At 43.4% G+C, this 18146-nt stretch overlaps 1 protein-coding gene across 1 annotated transcript in view; it reads left to right on the top strand.

Moving 5' to 3' along the window:
• Positions 1–18146, top strand: part of plppr5b (phospholipid phosphatase related 5b) — a 140716-nt gene that overhangs the window by 67023 nt on the left and 55547 nt on the right. The window contains exon 5 of the mRNA XM_039616916.1: positions 14610–14860. Coding sequence (XP_039472850.1) covers positions 14610–14860 — 251 coding nt within the window. The remainder of the gene's footprint in view (positions 1–14609; positions 14861–18146) is intronic.

Raw genomic sequence — 18146 nt, 5'->3', positions numbered from 1 at the left:
TATTTTCACCATTTTTTTGAGATTTTAAAAATGCGATATCAGAGACGAGTCAAAAAAAGAAATTAGGTAAATGTGAATTTTAAATACATAAGGAAACAGTAACACTATTAAGTTGAATGAAGAATAATTAATAGATTCTGACTGGTTGTCCTATGCTTACTAATCCTTACACCTACAAAAGCTGTTGAACTATGAAGACCCATTTGGTCTCCGTGGTGTTTGGTCTTTGAGGCTTTGGTGACTTTTTGGCATTGTCCACCTCAGCAACTGGTGAACCCGCTCGGTAATATTCCATGGTCTCCATGCTGTGGTTCCTAAATGCTTCCACTTACAGCTGATCGTGGAATACGAGGGAAGAAATTTCACAAACTGGCTTCTTGCAATGGTGGCATCCTTTTACAGCAGCGGTCCCCAACCTTTGTTGCTCCACGGACCGGTTTAATGTCAGACAATATTTTCACGGAGCGGCCTTTAAGGTGTTGCAGATAAATACAACAAAATAAAATGATACCACCAAGACAAAAACTGTGGTATTTTGTAAATATAATAATAAACGTGAATTTACTGTGTAATTGTGTAACTTTATTAGCAGCGTCCTCCTGAAATGCACCAACAACATTGAGAGTAACATCCTCCTCTCTGCCCCTTAATGCTCTCTGGTCGCTATGGTAACATGTAAATATTTCTTTCAAAATAAGACACACAACTACAACACGGGAAAAGACCCAGGGAAACCGAGTTAACTATAAAAACCCTGAAAACCATAAATTTCACACAACTCTTGCGGCCCGGTGCCAAACGACTCGTGACCCGGTACTGGTCCGTGGGCCGGGGGTTGGGGACCGCTGCTTTACAGTACACACTTGAATTTGGTGACCTGTTTAGAGGGTCTCATTATTTACATGTTTGAAAGGCAGACTGCTTGGCTGGATGCTTGACTTTATGCAGTGGGACTAAAAACACCTGAATTTAAAGATTAAGAGATCTATTCCAGTGTAGCATAGCACAACTTATCACCCACGACAATGTCTGTATAAATGTTATAAATGTCACAGTGCTCTGTAGAATATGTGAGAAAAGTCTTCCTGGTAAACCTGGAAAAACTGTCATCCATGGAGTGCAGGGAGAGAGAGGACCCAAAAGTAGACACACTCAGCAGACTGGGGTGGACTCTGAGTGAGCTCTTTACTGGCTGATGATTCCAATAAAAGGAAACTGAAAGCCGCTGTAATAACATCCAGGAAGCACAGGAATTTGGAAAACTGAAGGGAGGATAACCTGAAGTTTGAGCAAAAGACATAGAGAGTCTGGGACAATATGGTAAATGGCCTGTATTTGTATAGCACTTTACACATTCAGTCATCCACACACAGGTGATGGCAAGCTACATTGTAGCTACAGCGGCCCTGGGGCGCACTGACAGAGGCGAGGCTGCCAGACACTGGCGCTCTGACCACCACCAGTAGGCAACAGGTGAAGTGTCTTGCCCAAGGACACAACGACCGAGACTGGGGCTCGAACCGGCAACCTTCCAATTACAAGGCGAACTCCCAACTCTTGAGCCACGATCGCCCCTATATATTTACAGCGATGGAAGAAAACACTGGGACAGGAGCTAAACTAAGAAGGGACAAAACTAACACACATTTTTCAGTTTTGTTGTGCAGCTCCTGATGAGTTGCAAGGTTAATTTAGAAATTATTAAACTGAAGTGTTACACAGTTATGTTTTTACTTCTCCAAAAAAATCCATCCATCCATTTTCTTCTGCTTATCCAGGGGTTAAGCGGAAAAGATTCCCAGGCCAGCCGAGACATACAACCTCTCCAGTGTTTCCTCCTTCCAAACAGTGTCCAGGGAAAACATTACTTTTGTTCTTACATTTGGCTTGTGCTGTGGCACTATATTGCTTCACACTTCAAATTAGGCAGAATTTCAGGGAAATTTTCAGTTTCCCTGAAATGTCGGGATATCATTTTGAGGCTCTGTCACCAACCCCTCCTGTCAGAGGGGACCATGGCGGTACTTTTATTGTGCACCACTGACAGGCAAGATTAGGACCCATAATGCAGAATTCGGCAAGCCAGACACAACTTTAAACCTTAGCTCTTACTGGTGGCAATTCAGAGGTAAACAGTCCAATCACGGATCAGGGCAGGAACAAACAAACTGAAAACACAGACTCAAGGAGAGCTTGTGGATGAGAGAGCACACACACAACACTAAGACAAAGAACCATTCATCCATTTTGGCTGTAACATGACAAAATGTGGAACAAGTGAAGCGCTTTGATGCACTGTACACCTGCGTTTGTAGTGTGATGAAGAAAAACTATAAAGTAGCATCAGTTTTGTCACAGACCAGCTCAGTTTGGTCACCACAGTGGCTCCTTCATGTTTTCTTTTGTATTCTTGTGTCTATGCAAATATTAGAGCGTGCTAGTATTCACACGTGACACATTCCGTGTGTTTGTATTTCTGCATGTGTGCCTGTGTTCAATTCAATTCAATTCAATTCAATTCAATTCAATTTTATTTATATAGCGCCAAATCACAACAAAAGTCGCCTCAAGGCGCTTTATATTGTACAGTAGATAGCACAATAATAAATACAGAGAAAAGCCCAACAATCATATGACCCCCTATGAGCAAGCACTTTGGCGACAGTGGGAAGGAAAAACTCCCTTTTAACAGGAAGAAACCTCCGGCAGAACCAGGCTCAGGGAGGGGCGGGGCCATCTGCTGTGACCGGTTGGGGTGAAGAAGGAAAACAGGATAAAGACATGCTGTGGAAGAGAGACAGAGATTAATAACAGATGTGATTCGATGCAGAGAGGTCTATTAACACATAGTGAGTGAGAAAGGTGAGTGGAAGGGAAAACTCAATGCATCATGGGAATCCCGGCAGCCTACGTCTATTGCAGCATAACTAAGGGAGGATTCAGGGTCACCTGGTCCAGCCCTAACTATATGTTTTAGCAAAAGGAAAGTTTTAAGCCTAATCTTGAAAGTAGAGATAGTGTCTGTCTCCCGAATCCAAACTGGAAGCTGGTTCCACAGAAGAGGGGCCTGAAAACTGAAGGCTCTGCCTCCCATTCTACTTTTAAATACTCTAGGAACAACAAGTAAGCCTGCAGAGCGAGAGCGAAGTGCTCTAATGGGGTGATATGGTACTACAAGGTCATTAAGATAAGATGGGGCCTGATTATTTAAGACTTTGTATGTGAGGAGCAGGATTTTGAATTCAATTCTGGATTTAACAGGAAGCCAATGAAGGGAAGCCAAAACAGGAGAAATATGCTCTCTCTTTCTAGTCCCTGTCAGTACCCTTGCTGCAGCATTTTGGATCAGCTGAAGGCTTTTTCAGCGAGTTTTAGGACATCCTGATAATAAAGAATTACAGTAGTCCAGCCTGGAAGTAATAAATGCATGAACTAGTTTTTCAGCATCACTCTGAGACAGGATATTTCTAATTTTAGAGATGTTGCGCAAATGGAAGAAAGCAGTCTTACATATTTGTTTAATATGTGCGTTGAAGGACATGTCCTGGTCAAAAATGACTCAAGGTTCCTCACAGTGTTACTGGAGGCCAAGGTAATGCCATCCAGAGTAAGAATCTGCTTAGATACCATAGTTCTAAGATTTTCAGGGCCGAGTACAATAACCTCAGTTTTATCTGAATTAAGAAGCAGAAAGTTAGCGGCCATCCAGGTCTTTATGTCTTTAAGACATTCCTGCAGTTTAACTAATTGGTGTGTGTTACCTGGCTTCATGGATAGATAGAGCTGCGTGTCATCTGCATAGCAGTGAAAATTTATGCTATGTCTTCTAATGATGCTGCCTAGGGAAGCATGTATAATGTAAATAGAATTGGTCCTAGCACTGAACCCTGTGGAACACCATAATTGACCTTAGTGTGTGAAGAGGACTCTCCATTTACTTGAACAAATTGGAGTCTATTAGATAGATATGATACAAACCACTGCAGCGCAGTACCTGTAATACCTACAGCATGTTCTAATCGCTCTAATAGGATATTATGGTCAACAGTATCAAACGCAGCACTGAGGTCTAGCAGGACAAGCACAGAGATGAGTCCACTGTCAGAGGCCATAAGAAGATCATTTGTAACCTTCACTAAAGCTGTTTCTGTGCTGTGATGAGCTCTGAAACCTGACTGAAACTCTTCAAATAAGCCATTCCTCTGCAGATGATCTGTTAGCTGTTTGACAACTACTCTTTCAAGGATTTTTGATATGAAAGGAAGGTTGGAGATTGGCCTATAATTAGCTAAGACAGCTGGGTCTAGAGATGGCTTTTTAAGTAAAGGTTTAACTACAGCCACCTTGAAGGCCTGTGGTACATAGCCGATTATTAGAGAGAGGTTGATCATATTTAAGATCGAAGAATTAATTAATGGCAGGACTTCTTTGAGCAGTTTTGTAGGAATGGGGTCTAAAAGACACGTTGATGGTTTGGAGGAAGTAATTATTGAAGTTAACTCAGAAAGATCAATTGGAGAAAAAGAGTCTAACTTAACATCAATGGTACTAAAAGTAGCTGTAGATAATATTACATCTGTGGGATGATTATTGGTAATTTTTTCTCTAATGATAAAAATTTTATTTGTGAAGAAGTTCATGAAGTCATTACTAGTTAACGTTAAAGGGATTGTTGGCTCAGTAGAGCTCTGACTTTTTGTCAGCCTGGCTACAGTGCTGAAGAGAAACCTGGGGTTGTGTATCTGTTCATGTGCATAAGTATGCATGCTTGCACATGTTTGTTGCCAACATTTGCATGATGTGAACCAAGCCGTCTTGCAGCTCCATAGCCTTCCCTTAACACTCAGGCCAGGCGTAGCTTTGCATAATGACTCACAGGCTGTGCTGTTCGGGGAAGATTATATTTAGAACACAGCCGAGGGTCGTGGTGCACTTGTGCACTCATCTTCAGGAGTCTGGTTTTACCTCCGTGTATGTTTGCTTTGCTTGTTGAATTTTACATTTATAAAGTTCATGCTCAGCCTACTCTGTAAGTGACATTATGTAAAACAGTCCAGATAACATCAATATTTAAAAGTTGTGAGCCCCTTGGGAACACACTGCACTGCAGCTTGATACTGTTTTAAAGTGCACCACTGCTGCTTACAAAGGTATTTTCTTTTCAGCTAAAGTCTCCTGAAGTCTTCCCTAAACGTCTGGAATTTGAAGGAGAAATGTGTAACCTGAAAAAAGCACTGATGTCAGCATCATCTGTAGCTGTTGGGGGGACTGCAGTATTGCTCATGATTGTGTGCTGCTCGCGCTCACACGTTGAATTAGCATCGGCTAAAACATTGCTCAAACATGGTACTGTTGATTTGTTCATCTGGACATTTTCAGTGGCTCATCCAAGTATGACCCCACCATACTCTAAAGACCTCATAGTACCTCATTTTTCTTAATAGAGCAGTTTGCTCTCAGGCTTACTCATGGTTCCTAGATGGTAAATGGTTATTGGACTGGTTCCTATATAATGTTTTTCTACTTTACTTGAGCACTTGAGCGCTTTGAGTGCTCACTGAGGTATTTAAAAGTAGAATGGGAGGCAGAACCTTCAGTTTTCTGTGGAACCAGCTTCCAGCTGGATTCAGGAGACAGACACTATCTCTGCTTTTAAGATTAGACTTAAAAGCAGGTGACCCCTGCTAGTTACACTGCGATAGGCCTAGGCTGCTAGGGGCTTCCCATGATGCACTGAGTGTTTCTTCTTCACTCTAGAGCAGGGGTGTCCAACTCCAGGCCTCGAGGGCCGGTGTCCTGCAGGTTTTAGATCTCACCCTGGGTCTACACACCTGAATCAAATGATTAGTTCATTACCAGGCCTCTGGAGAACTTCAGGACATGATGAGGAGGTCATTTAGCCATTTAAATCAGCTGTGATGGATCAAGGACTCATCTAAAACCTGCAGGACATCGGCCCTCGAGGCCTGGAGTTGGACACCCCTGCTCTAGAGTTTTGACTCCCCCTATTGCATGTAATTAACTTTTGTCTAATCCCTCCTGCATTGTGTGCTGTCTCGTTTGCAGTTGATGGTCTTTCCTTTTTTGTTTTTTCTCTGATCTTCTAACTGGTTGAAGAAGCTGCTGCTGTCTGAGCTCCTTGTCCCTGTTAAAACAGAGTTCTCTACCACTGCCAAGTGCTGCTCATAGGGATCCATCTGATCTGTGGGGTTCCCTCTGTTATTGCATGGTGTTTAGCTTCTTGCTTAATCTGTGGTTTGTATTATTTGACACACTTGTTTGTAAAATCTCAATTAAACTTGAAGAGTATTTTTAAACCTTGTACCTCTTCCTTGTTATGTATGCAGTATTATTCATTCATACAAATAATCATTATTTTATATTCAGCTTTTGATGTTTTTCTGATGCTTTAGCAGCTTTCCTGCATGGCTTCAGTAGACATTGTTGCTTTCTTTCCCCTGCCAGTGCAAAGGGTTTGTGCACTAATTCTTTCATATCAGACCGGAAGGGCTGATTGTCTTAATGATGCCTGCTGGTGAAGCTTATCAGCAGTATGAATTGTAAGGGCTGTTCTCAAAAGCAGCTATAGAAACACAAATAGCAGAATAAAAGAGCCCAAAGCCTCAGAGAGATTTGAGAGTTTGTGATTTTGTTGCTGCTGTGAAAAACTCATTTTAAAAGATTAAACGCTGTTTACAGTCTCATATCACCTGCAGCTGGTCGGAAACAGAATAAGAAAAACATTCTTATGCTATTTATTAAAACTTTATTCAAATTAGAGGACCGTCTCCTCACTGTGCGTTGTAAAGAGTAATTGTGTAGTGAGTTTGATTTGTGTTTAATTTAGTGTATGAACATGAAAGTAGATGTTGGTCTGACTGGACCAGACCTGTCAGATACTGTTTGCTTTGCCCTTACTCCTGTATTCTCAGAGTCTTTGATAAATGCGGTCCATCCTTGCTAACTCTAACCCTTTGTTTTTCTTGAGCAATGGTTTCCACAAATCAAAGCCCTCTAACCCAGTTAAAGTCACTGCCTTGAAGGTGTCGTATCTGCTGGTTAGTTGAATTGCCAAGACAACAAAAAAAAAAGCTGTTCAGCATCGGGGAGAAAGACGGGATATATACGTAGAAGTGGCAGTTGCTAACGTACATGTTAACGAGCTTCCGTGCTTATGTGTTCTTCAGTACATACTGACGAATTCTTCACAATTACTCACCGAGCTCCACGGGGCAGAAATGAAGCTGAAATTCAGTCTCTGTCCATTAAATACATTTCACAGTTAAATCGATACTTTCACACTGTGTCACACTGTGTGTTGCTATTGCTGTTGCATCTTTGTATTTAACACTGTGTCCAGTATTAGGACTTCTACCAGCTTACTACAGTTGAGCGCTCCAAAGTGTTGCTTGTGAACTTGGGGGGATCTGGGAAACTGTGATAACTGTGACAGTGACTCTGCTGCAAATAAGAGGTGCACTCCCTCACCCGTCCTCACCCTCCGACACACAGATATGCACTAAGACAGGAGAGACTACACAGAACAAACAGAACTATACAGCGGCTCTGCGGCAGATCATGGCATTGTTTGAAGCAGGCATTAGATTTATGCCCTAATAAGCAATTTTGATCATCTCTCTCTGTGTTCCCTACAACAAAGAGGAAGAAGGGGGGATGGGTTCGCTGTAAGTCATCTGTAGCACAAAGCACATCCACATTTTCCACACTCGCGTCAGAAAGTGGGACAGAGTCAAAACGATGCGTTGTGCGGTGAGCACTTGGTGACTGAGTCACATGATGCTTGACAAAACCTATTTGATGCTTATTAAGAAAATGACCTGTCAGCAGTAAGCCTCCGTGGCTCGTGGGGGATGACAAAGGAACAGCAGTGAGTCACGCAGTGACATTTAAAACAAGAATCCGTGAAAGAAGAAGAAAGATATGCCTAAACTGTTGCAGTGCTTGGCTGTCTGTTAATGTCTTTCAGCACACTTCGTAGCCTTGGCTGAATTAGTTTTGCAGCAGCACAGACACTTGGCAATGGTTGGAACAGCTTCTGTGGTTGGCCCAGCAACACATCCTGGAACCCTGTATACATATGTGTGTTTTTGTGTGGTAAACATCTTTCAGTGTGTGTGTGTGTAAGAAGCAGTTGTCCGACTCAGTGTCAGGAGGTAATTTAGCGTGTCAGAGGGCTGGGCTCCTGTACGAGGGAAGCTGTTATTTCTGTTAAAGCCCTTCAGCTTGGTTGGTTTGGTTAGGAGCAGCGTGAATGGACAGTGACACCTGGGTGATGGTCACAGTGGGTGTGTGATGGTGAGCAGCAGGGGATTTTGTTCAAGGCCGGCTGTATGCAGACTCACATAGCAGTGAAGAACAGTGGAGATGAACAGGCTGGTTACAGAGGGAATTATTCACACCGAAAGTACAAGTAAGCTGAATGATTTATGTCCTGTCCTTGTTATTTTATGGAGCGCTTTGCCAGTGTCGCCACACCATCATTCTGTTGGAAGATAAAGCACAGTCAGAAGAGGCAGCACAACGAGGTTACTTGTGCGAATCACACATTTTTCTTATTTTCAAATCAGATCATTGCAAATGCCTTTTATTATAATTTGCTATATAAAAATAGTTTCTATCTCTCATTGTTAAAGTAGCGCTGAGAAACAAAACCATTGTCACTGGGTACCAGGTTATTTATACTCTTAGCTATAACATTAGCCAGGATAAATGCAGTTGAGGGTTGGATGTGATGCCAAAGAACATGAGCCTATCCCACAGAGGCATGTTACATCCTCAATAGGGGTAGAAAAGAGAGAGGGTAGTATGGGTAGGGTAAATTGGGTGCATACGCGTAGGTATCAAACTTCTGCCTAATAAAATTAATACCTGCCTAATATATGTGTGTGTATGTATATTTATTTATATATATGCCATAACTACCATAATTTTAAATGTATGGATTTTTTGGTGGACAGTGGTGACTGGAATGGATTTAGATGGTGGGTGAAGTTCTGAGTTCTGACAGGCCACGGGTAGAAGCTGTTCTTTAGTCTGTTGGTTTTGCATCTGATGGATCTGAACCTTTTTCCAGAGGGCAGTATGTTGAATAGATGGTGGTCAGGATAGAGGTGGTCTTTTAGAATCGCACTGGCTCTGGAGAGACATCTAGAGCTGGCAATCCAGACCAGGGAGGGGCGTGGACAGATGCAGTTCTGGTGACCCTCTGGGGGAGGATGATCTCTGGTTGTCAACCTTTACAGATTATGATTGGTCGGTAAGAAAGTTTTTGATCCATGCGCATGTAGTGGGGGGAAGTCCAAGTTTACCAGCTTGGCTATAAGTATGTCTGGGATGATAGTATTGAAAGTTGAGCTGAAATCAATAAAGAGCATCCTTACTGATGTTCCAGGATTCTCCAGGTGATGCAGAGCAGAGTGGAGGGCGTTGGAATTTGCATCCTTAGACCTGTTTGCCTTATAGGCAAACTGGTGGGGGTCAAAGCTGGGTGGGAGGCAGTCCTTTATGTGCTTCACTTTGCAACCCCTGGTGTCAGTGCAATGGGTCTGTAGTCACTGAGGCCACTGATGGTGGTGGACTTGGGAACTGGGACTATTGTTGCTGATTTCAGGCAGTGAGGGACAGTGGCATGTGTCAGGGAGAGGTTGAATAGTCTGGTGCTCGTCGGGGCAGACTTTGAGCACACTCCCACGTATTCTTTCAGGGCCAGCAGCTTTCCTTTGATGTAGTGCTCTGAACACATTGTGAACCTGGTGTTCTTGGAAGGTAAATGTGGGCTGAGCTCAGAAGAGGCTATGGTCAGGGCGGTGTGCATGGTAGGGGTGTCTGCAGTTATCTCAAAGAAGTGGTACTGATTAGGATCCAGAGTGGGTGGGAGGCCAGCCTTGATGTGGTCAAGCACCAGTCTCTCAAGACACTTCATGGTTACTGATGCCACTGGCCTGCACTGTTCCAAAAAATAGTAATGTCAAAGTATCCTACTGTATATTTTACAGTTTTGTACTGTTTTTCTAGAATATCATTGAATTTACACAAGTAGACTGTGATTTTACATGTCAAATGTAAAATAACATGACATCACTGTAAATATAGTAAAACACAATTTACTTGTTTTTTAAATATATTTTTTGTACATATGCATATTTAGCTTGTAAAAATACATTCAGAAATGTATCATAATTTCACAAATATTTGTCTGTTATGTGAGAGAATGATCTGTTAAATTCAAATGTAATACTATGGAAAAATATATAAAATGATCGAAAATTAATGAGAATAATCAATAATTAAAGGAATATTTGAATTATAATTTTGCTGAAAATTTCATGTCATCTAGGTCTGATTCAATAATTCAGAGGTAACAAGTGAAAATATAATTAATAGGAATAAAAACTAAAAAAAAAACATATAAAACATTGCACGGCCACGCTGTGCTAATTATATATTTTTAAAAATAAATGTAGAGGTAGGAATTGCAATTAATATAAATCTCAAAGTATTCACAACATTCCTGAACACAAATAGGCCTCTGCACCTGGGGTGAGGGTGTGGCCATGAAAACAATGTGACATGCCATTGGATGTTGGGACACATAATAACATGACGCTAAGCATCGGCCAATGAATGTGAACTAACAACCACAAGGTCGCGGGTATGGCTGCACTGTAGGAAAAAATCCTAATATAAAAGTATTGTACTGTGCATTTTACAGTTTTGTTCTGTTCTTCTAGAATATCATTAAAGTTACGTAAATAGACTGACTTCACATTTCAAATGTCAATTAACGTTAAATCACTGTAATGTAATAAAACATAATTTTCATGTTTTTTACATGTATCTGTCTGTACATATGCATATTTAGATTGTTAAAATATTCACAAATGTATCATGATGTCACAAATATCTGTCCTTTATTTGAAAGATTGAACTGTTGAATTCAAATGTAATGCTATGGAAAAGTATAGAACATGATTCCTATAAGCTTGTGTTACATCACATAAGTATTATTATCATTGCCATTTAGGGCCATCGTGGCTCAAGAGTTGGCAGTTCGCCTTGTAATCAGAAGGTTGCCGGTTCGAGCCCCGGCTCGGACACTCTCGGTCGTTGTGTCCTTGGTCAAGACTCTTCGCCTACTGGTGATGGCCAGAGGGGCCGATGTTGCGATATGGCAGCCTCACCTCTGTCAGTCTGTCCCAGGACATGCAACCCATTATTATTTAAACCAACTGTTAACTGTACATTTAAGTATTATGATTCATATTGCCACATTCATTGACCTTGTTTACAGGTAATTTCATTGTTTAATCACGTTAAAATGTTCCTAATTTAATGTCTAAACGCACTTGGAAAAGGCAGAATCCCATGTAAAATTAGGGCAACAAACTCTATTTTCATTACTGAAAATAACCGTATTTTATGAGAAAGTAATTTTCTGTTATTTTACGGTAGTATTTTGGCGCCCCAGCTGCTGGAATATCACCGTTTTTTTAAGATGTTTTCTTTAACAGTGTGTAATCATTTAGAGAACTGGCACTATGGTGGATGTCTTCAGGCATGTGAGGACAGAGTGCTGCAGCAGAGATAGGTTGAAGATATTTGTGAATACCTCCGCTAACTTTGCAGCAACATACTGGCTCCAGTGCATCCATCGGAGTATGAATGTATGTAAATGTTAGATAAAAAGCACCTGCATAGAAAGAGCATAGAAAAAAGTGCTTGTGCGAATGAGGCAAGTTTTGTAAAGCTCTTTGAGTGGTCGGACTAGAAAAGTGCTGTGAAAGAACCAGTCCATTTACACCACGTTTTTATGATTAGGCTAAAGCCACCCAGCCTACAGGCTGTACAATTTTAGCAGTTTTATCAATTCTTTACAAGCCACACTGTCTACTGTCTGTCTGGTAAATTTAAGTAGGACATCAGGTTTGATGCATTTAGACTATATGATGTAATTTGAAGTGAGTCGGGGCCAAGACACCAAGCTGTTATTCCTGCTGTATCCTCATTGGTGCAGTCACAGTAACAAATGGACGAGACAGATTGAGATATCCAGAAGCTGATGGATATCTCAATCTTAAACACACACACACACACACACACACACACACACACACACACACACACACACACACACACACACACACACAAAATAGTACTGCATGGGTTGATACTAGGCCACAAACTGGTTTTTGACAATCATGGCTTCAAAGGGCACATTATAAAGGAACTGGTAGGAGCGTCAACATTAAAGCTATAACAATAAAATTCTGTCAGTGTTACAATTTTGTATTTATGCAAGAAGAATAAATTGTCAACTGATTAAATTCTGAAATGTAATATTATCCCGAGTTAAACACCAAAACACAATTTTGCATTTTGCCTTTATTTAATTTTATTTATCTAATTTATTTAAGTCTAATGTGACATTGTGAAGACAACATTGCAGACACTGGGGGCAGCTAGAAATACCTGCTGCGATCATAAGCTGGCCAAAAATCCAGCACACTGAGACTTTACACTAAGCAAAAGAAAGGAGGCTGACGACTAGTGAGTGTCCGAGCAACTATCCAGGATGAGACGATGAACATCCATGAGACCTTCAGGAAGATGGCCACATCTGATCGTGTGCTTAGTGAATACCTCAGGCAGCAGAAACCCAAGAAGAAAGAGGAGCAAGGAGAAAAAGAGCCATCGTGGAAGGAGAGGCCCATACATGGTATAAACTCACCGGCAGATAGAGGAAGTGCTGACATCCAGTTCCTACCAGTGGCTGGACAAAGCTGGACTGAAGGACAGCACAGAGGCACTAATCACAGCAGCACAGGAACAAGCTCTGAGTACAAGATCCATAGAGATCTCCAACCTTCCTTTCATATCAAACATCCTTGAAAGAGTAGTTGTCAAACAGCTAACAGATCATCTGCAGAGGAATGGCTTATTTGAAGAGTTTCAGTCAGGTTTCAGAGCTCATCACAGCACAGAAACAGCTTTAGTGAAGGTTACAAATGATCTTCTTATGGCCTCTGACAGTGGACTCATCTCTGTGCTTGTCCTGCTAGACCTCAGTGCTGCGTTCGATACTGTTGACCATAATATCCTATTAGAGCGATTAGAACATGCTGTAGGTATTACAGGTACTGCACTGCAGTGGTTTGTATCATATCTATCTAATAGACTCCAATTTGCTCATGTAAATGGAGAGTCCTCTTCATACACTGAGGTCAATTATGGTGTTCCACAGGGTTCAGTGCTAGGACCAATTCTATTTACATTGTACATGCTTCCCTTAGGCAGCATCATTAGAAGACATAGTATACATTTTCACTGCTATGCAGCTCTATCTATCCATGAAGCCACATAACTCACACCAATTAGTTAAACTGCAGTTCTATGTCTACATGTTTTATGTCTTAAAGACAAAAAACTCAGATTGACCTGTTTTAAATTCAGATCGAACTAAGATTATTGTACTCAGCCTTGAGAATCTTAAATCTTTAAATATGGTACCTAACCAGATGGTTATTCTGGATGGAATTACTTTGGCCTCCAGTAACACTGTGAGGTATTTGTTTTTGACCAGGACATGTCCTTCAATGCGCATATTAAACAAATATGTGGGACTGCTTTCTTCCATTTGGGCAACATCTCTAAAGTTAGGAAAATAAAGTGAATGATGCTGAAATGGGGATGTCCTAAAAACCAACCTTCAGTTAATCCAAAATGCTGCAGCAAGAGTCCTGACAGGGACTAGAAAGAGACAGCAGATTTCTCCTATATTGGCTTCCCTTCATTGGCTTCCTGTTAAATCCAGAGTTCAATTTAAAATTCTTCTCATCATATATAAGGTCTTGAATAATCAGGTTCCAAATTATATTCATGACCTTCAGTTTTCAGGCCCCTCTTCTGTGGAACCAGCTTCCAGTTTGGATTCGGGAGACAGACACTATCTCTACTTTCAAGATTAGGCTTAAAACTTTCCTTTTTGCTAAAGCATATAGTTAGGGCTGGACCAGGTGACCCTGAATCCTCCCTTAGTTATGCTGCAATAGACGTGAGGCTGCCGGGGATTCCCATGATGCATTGAGTTTTCCTTCCAGTCACCTTTCTCACTCACTATGTGTTAATAGACCCTCTGCATCGAATCATATCTGTTATTAATCTCTGTCTCTCTTCCACAGCATGTCTTTATCCTGTTTTCCTTCTCTCACCCCAACCAATCACAGCAGATGGCCCCGCCCCTCCCTGAGCCTGGTTCTGCCGGAGGTTTCTTCCTGTTAAAAGGAGTTTTCCTTCCCACTGTCGCCAAAGTGCTTGCTCATAGGGGTCATATGATTGTTGGGTTTTTCTCTGTATTTATTATTGTGCTATCTACTGTACAATATAAAGCGCCTTGAGGCGACTTTTGTTGTGATTTGGCGCTATATAAATAAAATTATACTGAGTTGAATTGAACTGAGGAATATCAAGTTTCACAAAATCTGACTCTCATTATTAATTAGCACCCCATTTTTCAGTCTCAGAACTATCTATGTTGCTGCTGACAGCAGTATTTCTCTCGTCAGTCTTAACGTTTTTTTGTTCGTTTCCAGGAGTCTACACCTTTGGCCTCTTCACTGTTGACATCTTTGTCAACGCAGGGCAGGTAGTGACAGGGAACCTGGCACCGTACTTCCTGACTGTTTGTAAGCCAAACTACACAGCACTGGGTTGCCAGCAGGCCCTGCGCTACATCAGCCACCAGGAGGCCTGCACAGGAAACCAGGACGACATCCTACGTGCCCGCAAGACTTTCCCGTCCAAAGAGGCTGCGCTTAGCGTCTATGCTGCACTCTACCTAGCTGTGAGTTTTTCCTACATCCAGCCATCTGTGTTTAGTATCATCTTTTTGTTGTCTCTGATTGTATCACCTCCATTTTGTTTGCGAGGGATCTGGCGTTGGTGAGAAAGATGGATGGAAGCATGTTTTGTTGTTTTCACTGCTGGACGTGATAGCCTTGCTCTGCATCCCTGCTTTTGTTTCCTTATTACCTATCCCTGCACAGTCTGTGGCGCTTGCTGTTCCCGACAGTAACCCACAGAGCGCCTGGTGGTCTCACAATCTCAGGTGGGTTACTGGTATGCAACAGAATTCATGGTTCCATTTACCACAGAAAGTCTTCCAGGTCCTGAGGCAGCAAAACAGCCCCAGATCATCACAATACCACCACTATATGGCACTGTTGGTATGATGGTCCTTTTGTGAAATGCTTTTTGGAAAAGGTGACTTCCAAAAAGTTCAGCTTTTGTCTCGTCAGTCCACAGAATATTTTCCCCAAAAGTCTTGGAGATAATCAAGATGTTTTTTGGCATATGTAACACTGTTGTGTTCTTTTTGGTTAGCAGTGGATTTCTCCTTAAACTCTCCCATGGATGCCATTTTGCCCAGTCTCTTTCTTATTGTTGAATCATGACCTCTGACCTTAACTTAGACATGTGAAGCCTGTGGTTCCTTAATTATGTTCTGGGTTCTTGACCTCCTGGATGATTGATTGATGCGCTCTTGGAGTAATTTTGGTAGACCAGTCACATTTTATTTATATAACACTAAATCACAATTTACAATCAAGATGGCGCCGAGTATGGCAGCCTCGTCGCGAGCTCCCCCAAGCAACAGCTGTTTTTTGTGTTTAATTTTACTTTTTCTTTATTTTTTCACGAGTAGCACATGTCTCCTTGTGTACGACCGACAAACCTTACTGGACATAAAAGACGGACTTTCTCATCACTTTCCGGAGTTCAAGTTTTGCAACACGGACCCTCCGTTTGCAGACCCCCCATTCATCTCACCTGAGACGCCTTTGTTCTGGGCCCGTGGAGGCCGCAAACGCCGACGCAGAGGGAGAAGATCTGGCGTTCTGGTTCGACTGAGACGGCGCACTAACAGACCACCGTTACCCAGCTTATTACTGGCTAATGTGCAGTCTCTGGAGAACAAGCTGTGCGAGCTTCGGGCACGGATCTCATTCCAGCGAGAGATGCGGGACTGCTGCGTGATCTGCCTCACAGAAACCTGGCTATCGGACAAGGTACCGGACTCCGCAGTACAACTACCGGGGTTCTCTGTGCACCGCGCGGACAGGTCACAGGAGCTTACTGGGAAAAGCAGAGGCGGTGGTGTGTGTTTCATGATCAACAACAGCTGGTGTGATTATGCGAACGTGCACCCGGTCAAATCCTTCTGCTCACCGGACCTGGAGTACCTGATGGTTAAGTGCCGGCCATTCTGGCTACCGAGGGAATTTACAGCAGTGATTATTACGGCTGTTTACATTCCCCACAAGCCGACACTGACCGAGCACTCAGGGAACTGTACAGCGCGATCAGCAGTGAGGAAACCTCACACCCAGAGGCGGCGTTTATCACGACCGGGGACTTTAATAAGGGTAACCTGAAGAAAGTCTCACCAAAACTCCACCAACACATCCATTTCAACACTCGTGGAGACCGGCTTCTTGACCACTGCTACACCTCTTTCCGGGATGCGTACAAAGCCCTCCCCCGCGCCCCATTCGGCCAATCAGATCACCGCTCCATCCTGCTCCTGCCCGCCTACAGGCAGAAGCTGAAACAGGAAGCTCCAACCCTGAGGGCGGTGCATCGTTGGTCGGACCAATCGGAGTCTACGCTGCGGGACTGTTTTGATCACGCGGACTGGGAAATGTTTCACGTGGCTGCTAAAGACATCGATGAATACACAGACTCAGTCTGCGGATTTATCAGAAAATGCGTGGAAGATGTCGTCCCATCCAGAACAGTTAAATCCTTCCCAAATCAAAAACCCTGGATTAACGGAGATGTTCGCACGGCGCTAGCGGCACGGAGCACCGCTTTTGCCTCCGCGAACACATCGGACTACAAACACGCACATTACCAACTCCGGAAGACGATCAAAGCAGCCAAACGTGAGTACAGGGACAGGGTGGAGCAACAGTTTGACAACCCTCGGAGTATGTGGCGGGGACTAAACACGATCACAGACTTTAGAGGGAAAACCAGCACACCGCAGACCACGGCCTCTGTGTGAGGATCTAAACGTATTCTACGCTAGATTCGACACAGCGAACACCAGGAGACCGGACAGTGTGCGCACCGCGGATGACGTCAGTGCGCACACTGTGTCTGAGGAGGATGTGCGGAGGTACTTCAGGAGAGTGAACCCACGCAAAGCTACTGGTCCGGACGGGATTCCCGGCCGCGTCCTCAAGTCATGCGCGGCTCAGCTGGCTGGAGTGTTTACACACATCTTCAACCTTTTCCTCTCTCTGTCTGTAGTCCCAGCCTGCTTCAAAATGGCCACCATCGTCCCTGTACCCAAATCCTCCACCATCTCATCATTGAGCGACTGGCGACCTGTAGCCCTGACCCCCATCGTGAGCAAATGCTTGAGAAGCTGGTCAGGGACTTCATCTGCTCCGCACTACCCGACTCACTGGACCCTCTACAGTTCGCATACCGCCACAACAGGTCCACTGATGATGCCATAGCCCTGACACTCCATGCTGCCCTGTCACACCTGGAGAAGAGAGACACGTATGTGAGAATGCTGTTTGTAGATTACAGCTCAGCATTCAACACCATCGTTCCCTCGAAGCTGGACAGGAAACTGCAGGATCTAGGACTGAGCAGCTCCTCTGCAGCTGGATCCTTAACTTCCTGTCTGACAGACGCCAAGTGGTCAGACTGGGCAGCACCACCTCATCCCCATCACACTGAACACTGGTGCTCCACAGGGGTGTGTACTGAGCCCTCTCCTGTACTCACTCTACACCCACGACTGCACGGCCACTAACAACTCCAACATCATTGTGAAGTTTGCGGACGACACTACAGTGGTGGGTCTTATCACCAACGGTGATGAGGCGGCCTACAGGGAGGAGGTCAGCGCCTGACCCACTGGTGTCAAGACAACCATCTCACCCTCAACGTCGCAAAGACAAAGGAGCTGATAGTGGACTTCCGGAGGTGCAGAGGAGTACACACCCCATCACCATTAACGGCGCCGCTGTGGAGAGAGTGAGCAGCTTCCGCCTCCTTGGTGTACATCTGGCTGAGGATCTTACGTGGTCAGTACACATAAACAAGACAGT

This window comes from Oreochromis aureus, linkage group 9 (genome assembly GCF_013358895.1).
Source record: "Oreochromis aureus strain Israel breed Guangdong linkage group 9, ZZ_aureus, whole genome shotgun sequence".
NCBI lineage: Eukaryota > Metazoa > Chordata > Actinopteri > Cichliformes > Cichlidae > Oreochromis > Oreochromis aureus.
The sequence above is the reverse complement of the archived record's forward strand: the minus strand, read 5'-3'. Positions and strand labels throughout refer to the sequence as shown.